This window comes from Lygodium microphyllum, chromosome 12 (genome assembly GCF_053477565.2).
Source record: "Lygodium microphyllum isolate KBCC chromosome 12, Lygodium_microphyllum_v1.1.10, whole genome shotgun sequence".
Taxonomy (NCBI): Eukaryota; Viridiplantae; Streptophyta; class Polypodiopsida; order Schizaeales; family Lygodiaceae; genus Lygodium; species Lygodium microphyllum.
In genome coordinates this window covers 30,174,435-30,191,994 of record NC_141146.1, presented here as the reverse complement: position 1 = coordinate 30,191,994, position 17,560 = coordinate 30,174,435, and the positions used below count along the sequence as shown (strand labels likewise).

At 45.7% G+C, this 17,560-nt stretch overlaps 1 protein-coding gene across 3 annotated transcripts in view; it reads left to right on the top strand.

Moving 5' to 3' along the window:
• LOC148027593 (uncharacterized) overlaps positions 1-17,560 on the top strand; it is a 177,837-nt gene that overhangs the window by 46,595 nt on the left and 113,682 nt on the right. For all 3 annotated transcript variants that reach the window (XM_087688924.1, XM_087688925.1, XM_087688926.1), the window contains 2 exons: positions 13-74; positions 181-299. In XM_087688924.1, the coding sequence (XP_087545050.1) occupies positions 13-74; positions 181-299 (181 nt within the window). The remainder of the gene's footprint in view (positions 1-12; positions 75-180; positions 300-17,560) is intronic.

The following is a 17,560-nucleotide window of genomic DNA, read 5'->3' as shown; positions in this document are numbered from 1 at the left end:
TATGCCTTTCAGAAAACTTGCATCGGCTGAAGGAGCTCCGATACTTGAATCTGGCTCTTAACAACATTACAAGGGTAGAGACATAATGTTTACAATTTCTAGTGCGATTCCTATGTACTCAACTTATGATTTGTCACATGGGTTCATAACCTTATTTAGTGTGTGAATCTCTCTTTGTAGATCGAGGGGTTGGAGCAATGTGAATCATTGCAAAAGCTTGACCTGACATTAAACTTTGTGGACAAAAAAGATTTGGATTCTGTTTCTAGACTCTCTTGCAATGTCCAATTACAGGAATTGTGAGTGCTTTACAAGTGTTTTTATATTTCTTACTACAAAAAATCTATGATAAAATAAAAGGGAACTGACAGGAAATGTTCACATCAATTGTTCTTTAATTTAGTGACCTGAGAGAGAGGGAGGCAATAGAACACGGAAGGGAGGAACAGGTCTGCTACTTTTTTCTAGGGTTTGGAGGAATGGAGGGGAGGGAGAGAGGAACAGGTCTGCTGCTGTTTTCTAGGGTTTCGAGAGCTGCTGCTGTTTTTAGGCTTTTGAACAGGTTTTCTGCTGTTTTCCAAGTTTCAAGCAGGCCTGCTCCTGCTTTGAACAGAAACTGTTGATCTATCACTGTGGTATTAGGGGTTGGGCCTGATTGTCTGTGCTGACATGGAACTTATGGATCACATATTGATTCTCCAGTGGAAAAGGATCTTGTTGGTTCAGACGAGGAATCAGGTTTCAGATGAGAGCTTCCTTCTGGAGTCTGGACTCAGTCTGGGGACAGTGTTAACAGAGACTTTTTCTGTACCACAGGGGCGAAACACTCTAGACAGCATGTGTGGACACTTAGGAGAGCCGATGAATCCATTGCACAGAGCCCTCTGGAGGCAGGATACGTGGTTACATAGTGCTACATAGCCTTGCTCGGACCTATGACTAGACCCTGGGGCTATGAGAGGGACAGAGAGACAGTATGGCAGAGCACCAGTAGGGTGGTCACAAACAGGATGAGCTCACATCTGACTGCCCTTTCTACAAAGGAGGAGTTGGAGAAGGCACTTCTGGCACTACTCTCAGCCAAGTCTCTAGGAGAAGTTGGACTGGATATGTCCTTTATGAGTTACCGGGATCTCATCGTGCAGGCCTCATCTCAGTTTTTTAGGAGAATATGACATTGGGGGTTATGTCAGAGAGACTTTCTGAGGATCTGATTCACCTCATTCCCAAGGAAAGTGGAGATAGGTCGGAGCTTTGCTTGGAAGTGCATACAAGATCCTTGGGAAGGCGATCAGTCTCAGACTAGCCCTATTGATGCTAGACATTATTCAACCCACCCAGGTTGGCTTTGTTTGAGGGCGTAGTATCTTGGAGAGTATCTTCACCTTTTGGGAGTCCACCATTCTTGCTTAATCTGAGAACCAGGACCTTATTGTAGTCCTTCTCGACTTTGAGAAGGCATATGACCTTGTGATTTGGGAGTTCTTGGAGGGCACAATATTGAGGGTGGGATTCCCAGAGCAGTGAGATAGGGGAGAAGCGCTGTTCTATTCCTCGGCACACACACCAGAGGGGCTAGAGGAGATAGATCTAGCATCCAAAAATGGATGAGACGGGGCTGTCCACTAGCCCCCTTCTTGTTCCTATTTGTAGTAGAGGGTTGTGAGCTCCTTCTTGGGAAGAAAGAAAGAAAGAAAGCTATAATATATTAACGTCTATAAAAGGCCAAATCGACCTATGAGACCAAAATGTTACATCTGAAAAGTCAGAGAATTTCTTAAGTCCCAAAATAGCTGTCATCTAATGCTATGACTAACTAAATGGAAGATAAATGGCAAACAATACATAGCTGATGAGTACAAGATGATGTCTAAGCCAGATACAATATGGAACTGCGTAGGAGGCACTCTCATCCCAAGATATCTCTCATGGGTCTATCTAGCATAGAGAGGTTGAAGCGACAAGGTATGGTTCCCTGATGATGGTGTAATATCCTTTGTATTTGTAGATGATGCCTTGTGCGTGGTCGTGGACCAGCTAGGCAGACAACCTAAACTCATCCCAACCAATGTAGCCATCAGACCATATGGAGGATCACCATATTCTCTCTTAGGAAGATGCAAAATTATTTTGATTATTGTGACTAAAATCTTGCCTATTGTCTTTTGTGTGCTTCCAAATCAAGAGGACATGGTGAAGAAAGTCCTGCTTGGAAGACCTATTTGTAGGGAGAGTAGTAATTGCTAACCAAGTCCTCTAGGCAACCATGTGGTACATAAGTTCCTCTGGGCATTCTCCACACCTTGCATTGGCTAGGTAAAATGCCTTATCAAAAAATTATTTGGTCAAGAGGAGATGGGAGCTTGGATAAAACAAAGGTGGCCATTGGCTAGGGGCATCATCACATAGCCTAGATCTAGAGGAGGCTTGGAGATTATAGACCCAAATTGCATGAGCAAAAACTTATTGGCTAAGCTCATTGTTAGGGGTCCTCTTCAAGGTGAGGAGACTTGGAAGAAGCTTTTGATAGTGAGGCTTTAGTCTATCACACCTATACATGGAGGACCATGGCAGCCTAGCATTCACTCGATTTTTCAAGAAATTAGGACTAGAGACTTAAAGAGGAGCTTTGAGGTCAAATTTGGAGCTACTATTATTAGAGCATGAAGATTTGTTTCATTTGGAGTTCATCAACTACCATTGGCCAAAGTTGAAGAGAAGGAGGCAACTCCTCTTCAATCACCATTTGAGGTCAGAGTTGGGCCACACTCTTGGACAGAGGACTTACATATCTTGGGGAAGATTCTTTGAACTTGTTGTTGCCTTAGTGGGAGACTGGTTCACATTTCAAGAGCTACTGTAGGAGGTTGAGGCAGAGACTACAAGCTCTCAAGGAGATTTAGAAGACTCTTTGAAGGATTTGAATAGAAATCATCCACACTCTTCGTGGGAGATGGAATAGAATGTAGGGAGGATTTGAGAGGATGAGGAGGAGGAGAGAGGCAGTCCTGCGGACCTAGGACTAGGACACCTTTATTCATAAGTCCCTTCAAATGGTCTGGCATTATAGCCCAGTAGATTGGTTGTTTACACAACTGTTGTATATGTAATGTGACACTCTCATTGGAGCTTCTTTACATGTATTTTACCTGAGGGGGATTTTCTCTGATGTGATAGATTTTTATTTTCTTGGGATAAAAAAAAGGCACTCATCAAACCCCACCTAAGATGAAAAATTTTGATAGATGCTTGTGAGATACCATTGTATTCCCAAGCTCACCAAGCAATGGAAAATTGGCAAGAACCCAAGACAAGGCTATGTATGAGAAAATGCTCCTCATGATTCGGGACGAACTAAATAACATGAAACCTAAGGTGGAGTGAATCATGCTTGAGGACTTGGATACCGGGAAAACCAATATGCATATGTGCATGATGGAGGAAATAGAAAGCAACATGCTGACTACCCCCTATGAAGTTACAGAAATTACTATGTACAAAGGTTCATGTAAGAGACATTGATAAAGAAAAAAAGCAATGGCACTTTGAATGTTTTTAAAAATCAGAAAGCGTCTATGGAAAAATGCATGGAAAACAAGGATATTATAATTAATGAGCTCCAACACGAATTAGCTGTTTGCGAGTAACCATTGAAGGGGCAAGATAGGAGTGTGACAGTGGAGCTAGTAGAGGAAATTAAAGAATGGAAGTCACATGTAGAGCACAAATTTAAATCCTTTGTGGAAGTATCCAAATAGTGAAAGGTAGAAATAGAGGCAAATACAACATGAATAGAGGTGGCCAAAATTAAATAACCACCCCTACAAAGAAATAGAAGTTATGAATGTTACTTTGGGAGAGAGAGCTAGAAGGAGAGAAAGGGCATTGCATGTGTCGATCACAGGTTGGGAAGATAAGGGGAGTCCACAAGAGGATGCAAAGGTATTGAATGAGAAGCTAGGTGCATCTAAGATACTTGTAGCAAGTACTTGGAGAGTAGGGAAAGACATGACAAAAGCAAGAATACTAACCCTGAAATTTGTTGACATGGATAAAAAGAGAATGTTTCTTTCCAAGAGGGGGGCATTGAAAGGCTTGAAAATATACCTTGATGAGCATCTCACACCTTCACAAGTAGCATGTGCCTTGAGTGCTTGAAGCACAAAAGGAAGGAAAATGGGCAGTCTATATGGATGGAAGGGTGATCCTTGGAACGTAGGCCCACCTGATAGTGTGTGGCTTATGAGACTCTAAAAATCACAATATGGAATTGTAATGTGAAACATAGACTATTTTTAGATTACCTTGTGGGGAAAACACAATACTTTTTTACATAGAGAGTTTGAGACACATCAATGTGCAAGGGGCCATCTCCTAGTAGTACATGGCTATAGATGGGATTCCACTTTCCAACTACAGTCATGGACCATAGGAGGTACTAGAGGATCTAGAGGAGTAGCTATATGATTCCATGATGAGTTGATCAATATATTACAGGTGGTGCATAAGAATGCATAGGCTAGGTACATGTGGGTTAGAATACATTGAGAGAGACATAGGGATACCTTTGCTGCAGTATGCTACTTCTCACCTATTCACTCTAGATATGCATCACAAGGGGGACTACCTTACATTCCATTGTGTGAGAATACTATGCTTTTTTATAGCATGGTAGATATCTTACTAGTAGGAATTTAATGCATGCACTAGTAGTCTGTGGTGGACCACAATATATGACACAAGATTGAATGGTTATATATTCAAAGACCATTGTGCATGTGTAGAAGCTATTTTCTGGAACTTCTTGGTTCCACAAAGGCACCTTCTGAGAAAATTTCCCATACTTGTTTGGTTCTTTATACTTTGGTTAGGGATCAGGTTTCGCTAGATATTTAGGTTGCCCTGGCGGCTGATATCCGTGAGGGGTGAGGTTATGGATGTCTTGTTACACTTGCCCATGGATAAAAGTCTTGGTTGGGATGGCCTCACTAATGAGTTCTTTGAGGCTTATGCTACTCATTTGGTGAAACCCCTCATAGCCATGTGTCAGCAAGTTTGGGAGATGGGAATCATGCCGTGCCTTCAAAGGAAGGGGTTATCGAACTGCTTTCCAAAGTCCCTTCTCCTTTGATGTTGAAGCATTGAAGACCAATCTCCCTATTGGGGTCCATGTATAAAATTTTTTCCAACGTAATGGCTACTTGTCTCGATAAGCATCTCCTTGGCATTGTCCATCCCCATCAGTATGAATTCACCAAGGGAAGAAATATTTTGCACAATGTGTTGAAGGTGAAAATTAGTATTGACTATGTAAAGTATTCCAAATAGGAGGTGGTCTTGGCTTAGTTAGATTTGGAAAAGCCTTTTGATTACTTGGATTGGTTTTTTCATGTGGACTTTATGCATGGCAAGGGCTCTGGACCACATGTAGCTCATATATACGCTAGTAGCACTGATGCTATTTCGTGGGTTATGCTGAATGGGGGTGTCACCAAGCCCTTTGCCCTTGCACACTCAGTTAGACATACCTGTCCTTTGAGTCCTCTGTTTTTTGCCCTGGTGATCCGTTTGGATAGTTGGTTGGCTTACCCGTTTTGGTCAGCACTTTGTTGGCCAATCATTGGCTGATGATACTTTCATGATCCCGAAAGTGGAAATGGACAATTTCCACAAGGCATTGAATGTCTTGAACTTTTTTGGGCATGCTTTTAGCCTTCGTATTAATGCCTTAAATCCTCTCCTATCAGCTGTACTGAATCAAACTTCTAGATATTGGGATGGCAATGTGTGGTAATACCTTGTGACAATGTCACCAGGCATCTAGGGTATTCTTTAGGTGTTGATACTCAGCCAAACACTTGTTGGAATGAATTTTGCACAAATTGAAGGCTACGTTTGCTTATTGGAAATCTTAGGCTCCATATTAGTCTCAAAGTTGCCCAAATTATCATGTTACCTATGCCTTATTTTTTGCCACTTTTGCCTTGGAGTACCACTACCTTGAATGACCTTACTAGACACATCCATTTCATGCTATGGAAAAAGAACTCGCTGCATGTGGGTAGTTCTTTGTTTTCTTGGAGCCAAATATGGAAGGAGGAGCTATTTTGGACATTGAGACTCATATCGTGGCTCTCCGTTGGTCACTTTTTCGAGTTATATGCACTAGTCATTACCCTTGTGTCTTTGTTATCCTTTCATTGTGGAAGACCAACGACTTGTGCATGGTGATACCACCATTTGGGGCTTGTGTGGCACATCCTTAACACTATTGGTTAGTTCTCCACTTATTCCTCTTTCTCGGTGAATCATTGGGTATGCTCATGGAAGCTTTTTTTTTTTGCAAGTAAAATGTGGCTAATTATATTGCTCAAAAGACTGATTACAACAGAGTGCTCATGCTCAACAAACGAGCTGGAGTTGATGCAAAGTCACTAATACATCATGTATACAAGCCTCTCAAGGCATTTTGGGGGGGATGGGGGCAAGAAGCCATTGGGGGGGGGGATATGTCGCCAAATGCGGTTGCCTGCCTGCATCACGAAGAATAGAGACTTGGCTGTCCCAAGTGCGCATGAAGTGACCTTGGAGCTTTTGACGAGCCCTGGACTCGCCCTGTACTTGGTCCCATCGGCTGGCCGAGGGAGTGGATGATGGAGGTCCAAAGCTTTGCTAAGGTCGCATGTACTGAAAGTCTCTCTCCGCCAAAGGCCTCTTGACACCGTGCCTTCCAGATATGCCATCCAGTAAGACTTCCTATGATCTCCTATACCTCCGAGCGGTCTGCTGTGGGCTCTAGTACCTGGCGGATGGGTAGAGCCTCCAGACCGACCACTGCGCACGACCTTGCCTTGATAATGAATATCGTGTCCTACATCCCGGCCTCATAGAAAAGGTGATGGCCTTGGTTGACTGCCTGCCAACAAAAAGCTCCCCATGAGATATATCCAAGGCTGGGTGCTATATGGCGAAGGATGCGGTATGCTCCTCTCCACACGAGCTGCACCTCCTCACATGACCAAAGGCAATACTTTGGGGTTTCGAGAGGCTGCTGTGTGCAACGCTTACAATCTCCTTCCTGCATCTGGGCAAGTCAACTTTCCACCGCCGAGCCTCCATGTGCCACCAACCATAAGAAGTACGACACCCTTCTCGATCTCCAGGTATCCCAGAAGGCAGCGCCAGAAGGTCCATCGGAAGGGCTCTGTGATGCTGTGCTCCGCCCAGTGTCTGCTATGTGACGGTGCCCAGTCCATATCCTCCTGCATCGGTACATGTCTGCCTATCCTGGCAGTGTACTCTAGGAACCTGGGTGGCTTCTTGGCGACTGCAGAGGCCGGCCATAGCCACTCTCTTGGATCCCATTCAAGCTCATCAAGTGGTTTGCTCTCCCAGATCCAAAGGCGCCACTCCCTGAGCTCCTTCCAAAAAACATAGGGGTCCAGTCGCCATGTCTTCCCCTGAAGGCCCACCACCCGAATCCTCCTCCACGAAAGAGCGGCAATCCCCTCATCCTGCTGCCCTCTGTCAAGGGCCAGATGTCCCCCCTCCTGAATGATGAAGAAAGTCCCCTGCCGGGCGCCACCCACTGTACCTGCCACCTGAAGGGGGATGCCTGCTGGTGAAAACCTAGCTGCCATACCTCCTCGGGCTCTATCGGCTCACGTATCGGGGGAGCAAGCCACTCTGGAGGTATTGCTGCGTCTATCTCCCTTCTCCTCAACTCTCCCACATAAAACTTGTTCAACTGCTCCAGCAGAACTTCACCTAGCCGCCTGTATCCCTAAGAGAAGTTCAACGACCTCTCCCTCCTGTGGAAGGCAAGGTCTCTCCAGGCATCATGTGCTCCGACTGCCAGTAGAAAGACCTCCCATGTGTCCTGCTCCTCCCCAGCTATGCCCTGGTAGTTACTGCCTCTACCGTGCTGGTCCTTTAGAGCCTACAGATTGTTGAAGTCTCCTCCAATGATCTAGGAGTCCACCTCTGGGAGTCCGTCCGCGATCTCCACCCAAAACCTGCTGCGTGCCCTAACCTGTGTAGGGGCATAGACGTTGAGGACTCCAAGGCACGAGTCCGCAATATCCAATGTGACCCATAGAACCCTCCTTGCCACTATCGTCCCATGGTCTCGTACATAGGCGGCGAGACTTGGGCCAATAGAGGTGTGCATACACCTTCACTCCTGCTGTGGGCACCTATGGCGTACTCCCAGTAAGTGTGCGAGCTACCCGACAGCACCTTCCCTACCGGCTGGGCCTGGGTGGGGGTGAGCTTGTGCTCCTACAGAAGCAAGATGTCGATCCGTCCAACAAGGGCAGGCTACAGCTCCTGTGGAACAACAATCTTCCTGGAACCACATGCCCCACTATAGTGGAGACTATTCACATTCGAAGATGCAAGGTGTAAGCTCATGGGAAAATGTGTGACTGACCGATCAAGCATCTATTCGGTGTGGATGTTGCTGATGAGGAAGAGAGACTGTGAGGCATGTAGATGCGCTTTGCCCACCGGTCTGGACGGTGAACTCCAGTCCCCCATGGTGGCCCTCGGTCGGGACCATAGGGTTGATAGATGCTCCAGGTGGTACTATCAATGCATCTATCAGCCATGCTAAGAATCGTGACTTTGTACACTGGTAGAAACGGGCCACTTGTGCCGGGGGACACTCGATTATGTCCCTCAGAGCTCTCCATTGTGGGAGGGCTCTAAAGATAATGCTCAAGTGTGGGACCTCGGCACCAGCATACCAGTTAATGTCCATCATGCAACCAGGCCACTGTTGTGCAAATAGTGCTAATCCTTCATCTTCCATCCACTGGGAGATGTGATCTGCCACCTGACTCTTCAACTCCTCCTCAATCTGTGTGGTCATCCATTCCCCTGAGTGAGAGGCTTGAAGAAAAAAGGCATAGTTTGGTCCATCCGGTGGTGGTAGTAGATGGACCTTGCCCCTCCTTGACTTAGGAACTATGAAGATCCCCACCTCTAGAGGTAGTGGGAACTCTTCACGCTCCGCAACTCTCAGGTAGGACCATGGGCCACTCCGGAAGAACTCCTGTGGCAATAGATCTGCCTGTCTCGGGAAGGTATGGCAGGTGGCAAGGGCGGATAAGTTGGTGGCTGTGTGGGAGGGTAAAGACTGTTGGTGCGTGGAGGAGGTAGGTGTATGTGGCTCATCACCTCCTATGGGAGGAGGGGGGGTCACTTGAATCGGGTGCGGATCAAGGGGAGTGCTTGGTAGGGGGGGTGGTGGGGGGGAAGAGGATTGAGGGATGGTGGGATGGACGGAGATGCATAGCGGGTGTGGGGGGGGGTGGTGGCCCTTCAGAGGGGAGGGGGTGTGGGCCAAGGTCAGTTGGGGGGGGGGGGGACATGGGATGTGTTGAGGGGGGGGTTGGGTGAGGGGACTCGGGCGGAGCGGTCTGTGGCGTGGGTGGAGGATGGTGGGGGCTGCAGTCCTGCCGGGTGGGACGGACAGGGGCGGGGGCTATGGAGTGCTCTGTCGAGGGGGCGTTGCTCGCCCGCCTGCACCCTGCTGTCGAGGCTGGGCTAATGAGTTGGCTACGCCGCCCCCCCCCCCCCCTCCCCCGCCCCCTTCCCTCCCCCTCTGTCGTCTCTAGACCTGAGTGAAGTCATCGGCGTCCACCTGCGGGCCTCTCGACGGAGCCGCCTTGGCACCGAAACGCGTACAAACTAGTGCCTGATGCCCAAACTCGTGGCAGCGTAGACACTGCCCTGGTTGCCCAATCACAATGACCTGCTGCCTAAAGGAATGCCTGCTTGCCTAATCTCTAGGAATTGTGGGATATTCTTGACCTCTTTCACTGTTATCCGTATCTTTGGGACTCCTGTTGCTGTCACTGCATCCGTGAAAGATGCTGGAAGGACAGTGCAGAAGAGCCGTCCAAAGTCTTCCACCAACTGGCGATAATCGCCAGGCCGGGGAAAAGAAGGGTGACCAGGTTGTGGAGTGCAAACGCCTCCACAGTAAAGCCACTGTACCAAGGGACCATGTATATGACCCCTTTCGGGGACGCATATGGTGCATTGGCGAGTAACTCGTGAGCTGCGTCCGCTGAGCTGAGCCGGACCATGAAGATCCCTTGGCCCAATAGGACCGCCTCCACGATCTGCGCTATGCCAATGCGCATCGTGGAGTAAAGCCAGTCCCGAAGTTGGGCCCTGGCTAGGGAATGTCCTACTACCTGACCATAAATCGTTGTTTCCATTAGCTCCAGCTCCTTAGCTCGGACAGCTAAGAGCTGCTCCTAAGAGAGGACTACAGGCAATGTGTTTGACTGGGGGGCACTCGAGAGTGCGCCGGCATCTGACCAGAGGTTTCCATTGCGCGTCCCTTTTGAGAGAACTACCAATCACGTCGCGGTGCTACCTGAGGGGGGGGAGTTGCTGCAGATAGAGGGAGAACCTGGAGGGTGGGGGGGATCAATGCCGAGGGGGGGGGACATTGCTGTTTTTGATCCACCGCGGACGGGTTCGAGGTTGTGGATGGGGGAAGTGTGCCGGGGGGGGGGGGGGGGGCAGCGAACTCTCTGGGTAGGGAGAAGGGAGGTCTCGCTTGGGCGGACTGGGGGGGGGGGGGGGGGCAACGAGATGTCGGGGTTGGGGGGGGGGGGGGCAGCTACGCTTGGGTGGCCAGGCGGGGTAAGTGCCAAGCGGGCGAGATGGCCAGTCATGTGGGCGACCAAAGGCGGGGACAGATGTCGAAGGGAGGGGGGCGAATTGACGGAAGAACAAAATGGGCCATGATTTGGGGGGCGCGAACTGGCGGGGGGAGGGGCGTGATCCCCACTGGGGGGCGGGCGTGAGCAGGCGGAGGCGCAGGGCGTGATCCAAACAGGGGGGGTGGGCGTGATCAGACGAAGCGGGGGGGTAGTGCCGAGCCTCGTGACGGTGCTGAACTACCATATAGCTTTCTTAGTAGGAAAACCTTTGTCACACTTGCTCATGGAAGCTAGTTTTGTAGAAAGTGCAATGGCACCCAAGGAAGGATAGTTTGACTGCTAACTCTCGAGTCTTTCCAGATGGAATTGTTGGCTATGTCAAGGCTGCTTTCTTGGAATGGGAAATAAGGCCAATGTTGTTTGGGGCTGCACAAATCTAAGGCTTGGTGGAAAATGACTGTGATGGAGGATTGGTTAAACAAGACTCCATTCAAATGCAAAGTCTTTCTTTGGAGAGTGATAATTGGTGGATTCCCCCTTGCTTTGGCTCTTTTCAAGTGTTGAATCTTGAATGGTAATTGTTTCTTTTGCACTACGAGTGTGGAATCTTCTTTGCACTATTTCTTGCCCTATGGCCAAAAAAATTTGGTCCTTTCTGTTTGATGTTTGGAGATTTGTAGTTGGGTTGTATGTGTAACCCTCTGAATAGGTCTTTGCTAAGGCAAAATTTCTCACTTATTCACAATCTTATATGAAGATATTGTTCCATTTTCTCAAATTTTGGGGCTGTTGCCAACATTGGATCATCTGGAATGCATTTGTTTTTTATTTTTCCTTCAGTGTCTAGGTACATATACCAAGGCCCAAGGCCCTTCTACATTGGTAGCTAGATCTCATTCAACATGCTAATATTCTCCCTTGGGAGGACATGGCTCCTTGGCATACCACAATTTCTTCAGTTCCTTTGCCATGTGACTTTTGTATTCCTCTTGTGATTTCATATATTATAGTTACCCATTATGAAAAAGAAAAGAGAGATGCCATTAAACGGTCACTTTTGACCTTGGGCGGGTGCAGATTTAACCCGTGAATGTTCCACATACTAGCACTGTTAGACGAGCTAGGATGGGATGGTATATATCAGATGAGATGGGCCGGATTGGATGAGTTGATCCATTCGTCAAATGTGGACTACCCAAAGTCCTAGTCCTTGGAACTTCATCTTTTGTTTATGACCTTTGATTAGATAAAGCAATACGAGGGATTATTAGCATGCATGGCTAGTAAGTGCATTTTCAATAATCTTTCAAGTTCTATGAGGTGCTTGGTTCAAGCTTCCTTGCCCCTTTGCATTGCTACTATATTACTATTTGTAGACTAGTGATTAGAAACTCAATAGACATGATGGCATCAATGCCATGAGTTATAAAAATGGAGTCTTGCTTGTTCTATTCTTATAAGTTGTTTGATTAGTGCTTCCATGAGTTTCTTGTCTCAGTCACTTCTAGAGATTGAAATAGTCTTGATGAGAATATTGACCAATTTGACTTCGTTAGGAAGTAGTTTCCTTGGCTACTCACAATCTTAGTGGGGCAGCCAAATCATGAGATGACTTACTTCCATAAGTACTTAACAATCATTCTAGAATTTTTCTTTTGCATTTCCCTATCCCCAACCGATTTCGTAAGATAGTTGGTGGCCACTATTATGTATCTTGCTTGTGAGTACCAAGCTGTGGGGCTAATGGGTTTGATGAAGTCGATTCCCCATCTCTTGTTGATGGGTTATCACGGTATCAATTTCCATCTCATCCATTTTGATTGGCACCTTAATGCATTGACACTCATTGCAATGCTTCTTAAATTGAGTTGCTTCTTTAAATATGCTTGGCCACCACAATTGTGCTTGAAGTACTTTTCTAGTAGTTCTATCTTTGTTGATATGACCACTTGCTATTTCTTCATGTTCTTCTTAGAGTGCTTTTAGCATCTTATGCTCACAAATGCATTTCTTTAAAAGACCATCTTGCCATAATTGATATAGTTGTCTTGCAATGAGATGGTATGGCGAGTCTTAATGATATGTTAGCCTTTTTCGTTGGTGTTTATAATGTGCACTATGTTATCTCTCCAATAAGGAGTGAGGCTTACTCTAAATAGTTGGGTTTCCTATGTGATTTGAAAGAAGTGGGTATCCAATGTTCATGCATGATGCCTTGTGCAGGTTCCCTAGTTGGTATCCTTGACGTATGGTATATAAGGTTATTTGTTTCTTCGTGTCTGCACCTCCTCTAAGAGCAAACTGACCAGCTGAAGGAAAGTAAGTGGTTGTGGGGCAATCCTCATAGTGAGGTTCAAGGCCGTATGAAAGGCCAAGTACGAGGGTGGCAATGAATTGAATGTAGTAGATATCATCTGTGTATCTGAGTAATACTCATCAACATTCATAAGTTGCTCACGCAAGTCCTGAATTCTTCACAATCAACATATTCTTCATCATGAAGGACCAGAGTGAATAGTTGTTACCGTCCAACCTGTCCTCCTTGGATACATAGGTAAATACATCACCTCCCTGATTTGCCATGATAAACAATGCTGATCAGAGAGCAAAAGAGCAATGTCCCAAGCTGGACCAACTTGGAAATCTCAAATGACTAGAAATTACAGCGTGGTGCAATAAATGCTCAGCAACACTGCAGAAGCAAAAGCCCCAAAATTTCTTGCCCCAAGATGCTAAAAAATAGTCTATTTCAGACTGAAATTGTACTGCATGTACCAATGTCTTTATAAAACCCAAAAGCTCCAAAATTTCCTGACCCACTTGCCAAGAAGTCTATGCAGATCCACTTCCAGCTAAAATCCCGTTGCTGTAACTCAAATGTTTGAAATAGAATTGGTAAATGCTTCCTTTAGCTCAAGAGTTAGCTAATTCAGACCTTGGGAAGCCCTGCAACAGCTGGAGGCTGATGGGTTGTAGTGGGTGGAGCTGGCGTCAGTAGGGCGGTGTCAACTGGTGGTCTTGGTGCTGCTCGGCCGGGGCTAATAGGAGGACGACGTGGACTGGAACTGGCGCGTGAGTTGGAACAGCAGGCGATGCTCCTCAGGCGGGAGCAGCAAGTCTTCAGCATCTAGGTGCAGGGGTGTCCAAGGGCAGCACAGTCAGGTGTGGAGTGGGCGGGTGACTGGGCGCAGCGCGACAGGGGTGTCCAAGGGCAGCACAGGCGGGTGACTGGGCGCAGCGTGACATGGTGGCGCAGGCTGATGAGAGTGGCACAGGGGCAGTACGAGGCGGAGTAGCTAGCGCAGGACTCAGCTGTGGGCGCTGGCTGACGACTGGCTGGTGAGAGTTGCTGACGGGTGAGTGTTGCAAACTGCAAGTCACTAGTACAGCGCGAGGTAGTTGACGGGGACTCCTGGAGGTTGAGGCCAAAGCAGAGCTGGACCCTGTTGTTGGTTGCAGAGCACAGGGAGAGAAGACTGAGCTGAACTCAGCTCTGATACTAACTGTGAGAGAACAGGAGTGGATCGAAGCTCAGCTAAGAGTGGAGTAGACAGTGTGGAGAGTGAAAAGCACGACACCCAATGCAATAGATTGAAGTGTAATGTGCAAGTACAAAGTACAACCCTTATACCTTAGGGTTGTAATAGGGTGTTTACACCCGAAGTGTGTGAAACACGATAAGCGCTCGAAACTATGTAACATAGGCACATAAAATAAAGGGAATAAATTTGGGGAAAAAACCTCTCGTACGGAGAGTAAAAAGTGCCCCAACATCCTACTAGAGATCAACAACACTCCTATGTGAGCGTAGGCATGAGTAAAACCCAATAGCAAAAGCTGCTTCTCAACCTTCAACAAAGGTTACATTCTAGTATCCAAGAGAATTCTCTTTGCCTTGAGTTTGGCATTTTCCTGTGCCACCAAATCTATGTCATTTTGAAACCGATTTTGCATATTGGCTATCCATTCCTTTAAAGCCAATGAAGATATCTTACAATTATGAAGCATATGTTCATATTCATCAGTTTGCCTTCTCAAAGCATCTACTTCATTCTCATGTAACCGTTTCATTTTATCCATGTCAACATGCATAGTGTCTCTCTTAGACTTTTCACAAGTCAACTGTTCTTGCAATGATTAAACCAATTCAAGTTTAACTGATCCATCTAAATACATATCCATCATGAACTTATGCATTCTTGCCATGATAGAACATGCTTCTCCAAGATTATTAGGCACATAAGCTGCCAGTGATGTTTTCCCTTTGACATGTCTAACATTCTGCTGTTGCATCAAATCCCGTGTATTTTGCATAGTCTCCACCTTGGCTTTAGAAAACTTGGCTTTCTTTTGCATATTTGTGATGACTACATCAGCATCATGAGATAAACCCTGCTTAACATCATCGTTGAGCCACTATGAAAAATCCAAAGACATAGAAGAACCAAAAGCATCCCCCTGTTGTTGTGACTCACTCAATCCAAGTCCTATATTTAGTGGAGCAAACAATGTACATGCATGATTAGTATCACGATCACCCAATGCATGTTTCCCCTCGATTCCCATCATCTAAAGAAGGCTTGATGTCAAGGCATACCACATGCAAATGATTATACAATGCTCCAAGCATTGATGCAATGCAACTCTTCTAGTGCTATTTTCTAATGGTAGGAACATGCACTTCCTACGTAAACTTGTCATACAATGTCCCAGGCCAATTGGGCATGGCCACATTTTCAGCATACCATAAAATTCCAAATGTATCCCTAGTAATTGGATCAGCCTTGATGAAAAGAATTTTTTTTTCCATAAGCCACTTAATGAGGTATCTCCGCTTAGGATCAACATGCCAAAGTACATACTGATTTCTAGAATGCGTAGCACTACCAAATTCTTCTTGCATGATTGCCTCCGTATAGTGCCAATGTTTTACATGATCATTAAATTCAAGAGCAAAAACTTCAGCCAACAAAGATGGAGTAATATCTAATTTACCCCAATGTTACCGGTCTCCCTGAGAATAGACAACTACTGTTTAGCATGAGAATTATTGGTCCAAGATGACCAAGGCAATTCAGCAAATTTCAAGAGACTGATTTGCATGAGCTATTAGTGGTACTCCCAATTTGACTAAAACACGATTTTTTGCCTCTTAGTTGTAGTTGATACAACTGCCAATGCAACAATTCATACAGTTCAAGTAACAACTCCTTCTAGTTACTTGAAGTCCATTGCATGTCCCATCAACCATACATTTTTGGTTAAACATGACAAGACCTTTAAAATACCACTTGACCCAAGGCATCATGAGTTGCAGCAAAGCTTTAAACATATATTGATCATAAAAGTTGTTTCCATGAACATTGTTTTTTTGAGGAAAATACGACAAGAACACCCACATTGCTTGAAACAAAAATGCAACAAGAAGAATAATATCTTGTACCTCCCGTAGCAAGATCGCAACTTGGTGAACATTTAGCTGAGCATAATTTGAAGAATAAAAACATCTGCAACTGTATCCCAATAATATTTTTGTATCTCTTTAAGGGAATGAATTCCTACAAACTGAGAAACAATCAAAAGGATAAAAAAATCATAGGTTGCTACTTTAGGAATCATTGCAAAAATGTGAAATAAATTGTCTGCAATTGATGTCTCATCTTGTAGTTCTTTCTTTGGATCCTCATAATCAAGTTGAATCAATCTCCATAACCTAAAACCATTAATAACTGGTTTCATAATGTCACCCTGCAGTGTTGCTAAAACATAAGTCCCCTGGCCAACATCTTTAAGAATTTGATATGGACTAGTATACTGCAAATTAAGTTCTCTAGGATGTTTGCCAAGTTTGGAATTATAGACCATAACAAGATCTCCTTCCTTAAACATCTTCCTTTTGATATGCCTATTAATCTAAGCTTGCCGTCTTGAATGACTACTGTTGACAGGAAGTGAGCAATTATCCTATCCTCATCAAGATGCATTAACTTTTCCAATCTATCTTGCATTGAATCCTCATGAGCTATCTGATGAGTTATTGCCACTCGTAAGCTAGGCACTAAAAATTCCATTCATACAATTGCTTCCATGCCTTAAACCAACTTAAACGGAGTAATTCTTGTGGTTACTTTGTAAGCAATTTCAAAAGACCACAAGCAACATTGGATGATCTTGCGTCCTATCTCTTGGTTAAGGTTGACGTTTCTGCATACAGGTAACACATTCCCTTGCACACTGATAAGCATCTTTGAGTATAGTTGGCCACCATAAGCTTGCCTGAAGGATTTTCTTTCCTGAAATTTCATTCGAGAAGTGTCCTCTTGACAGTCTTGCAGTTAATAAACCACAATTGATGGGAAAGTTAGCAAGGTGGATGCTTTTGTTGCAAGAATTTGATACAATAAATCTTGATTATTGCACAGCAATTGCCCTACCTACCACACCTCAACCTGCTTTGCCCACACTCTCTCCTCACTTTGCAGCCATGGACACTTCCTCAGCCTCCTCATCCACCCTTGCAGCCTTCGTAACATTCCTTACACAAGCAACCTGCATCTCCCCTTCCCTTGCACAACCTCAACAAGCAGACCAGTGGCTATACCCTGCGCCAACAGACCATGAAGTACCCACACCACCGACACGTGGAGCTAGTGTATCATCGGAGATTACTGCTAGTCCTCCACCATCCCCAAGGGGTTCCAGTGCAGCCCCTTGCATACACTGTTCCGATGCCTTTCCACCGATCCGCTTTGCTTCAGACACAGAGTTGGCACTCAAGGAGAGAGTGTTAGCCCTAGAAGCATCATCCTTGGCCTGCAGAATGGTTGGAGATCGTCTGCTTATCCAGAGTCTCAAGGACTCCATCCAGTCTGCTCTTA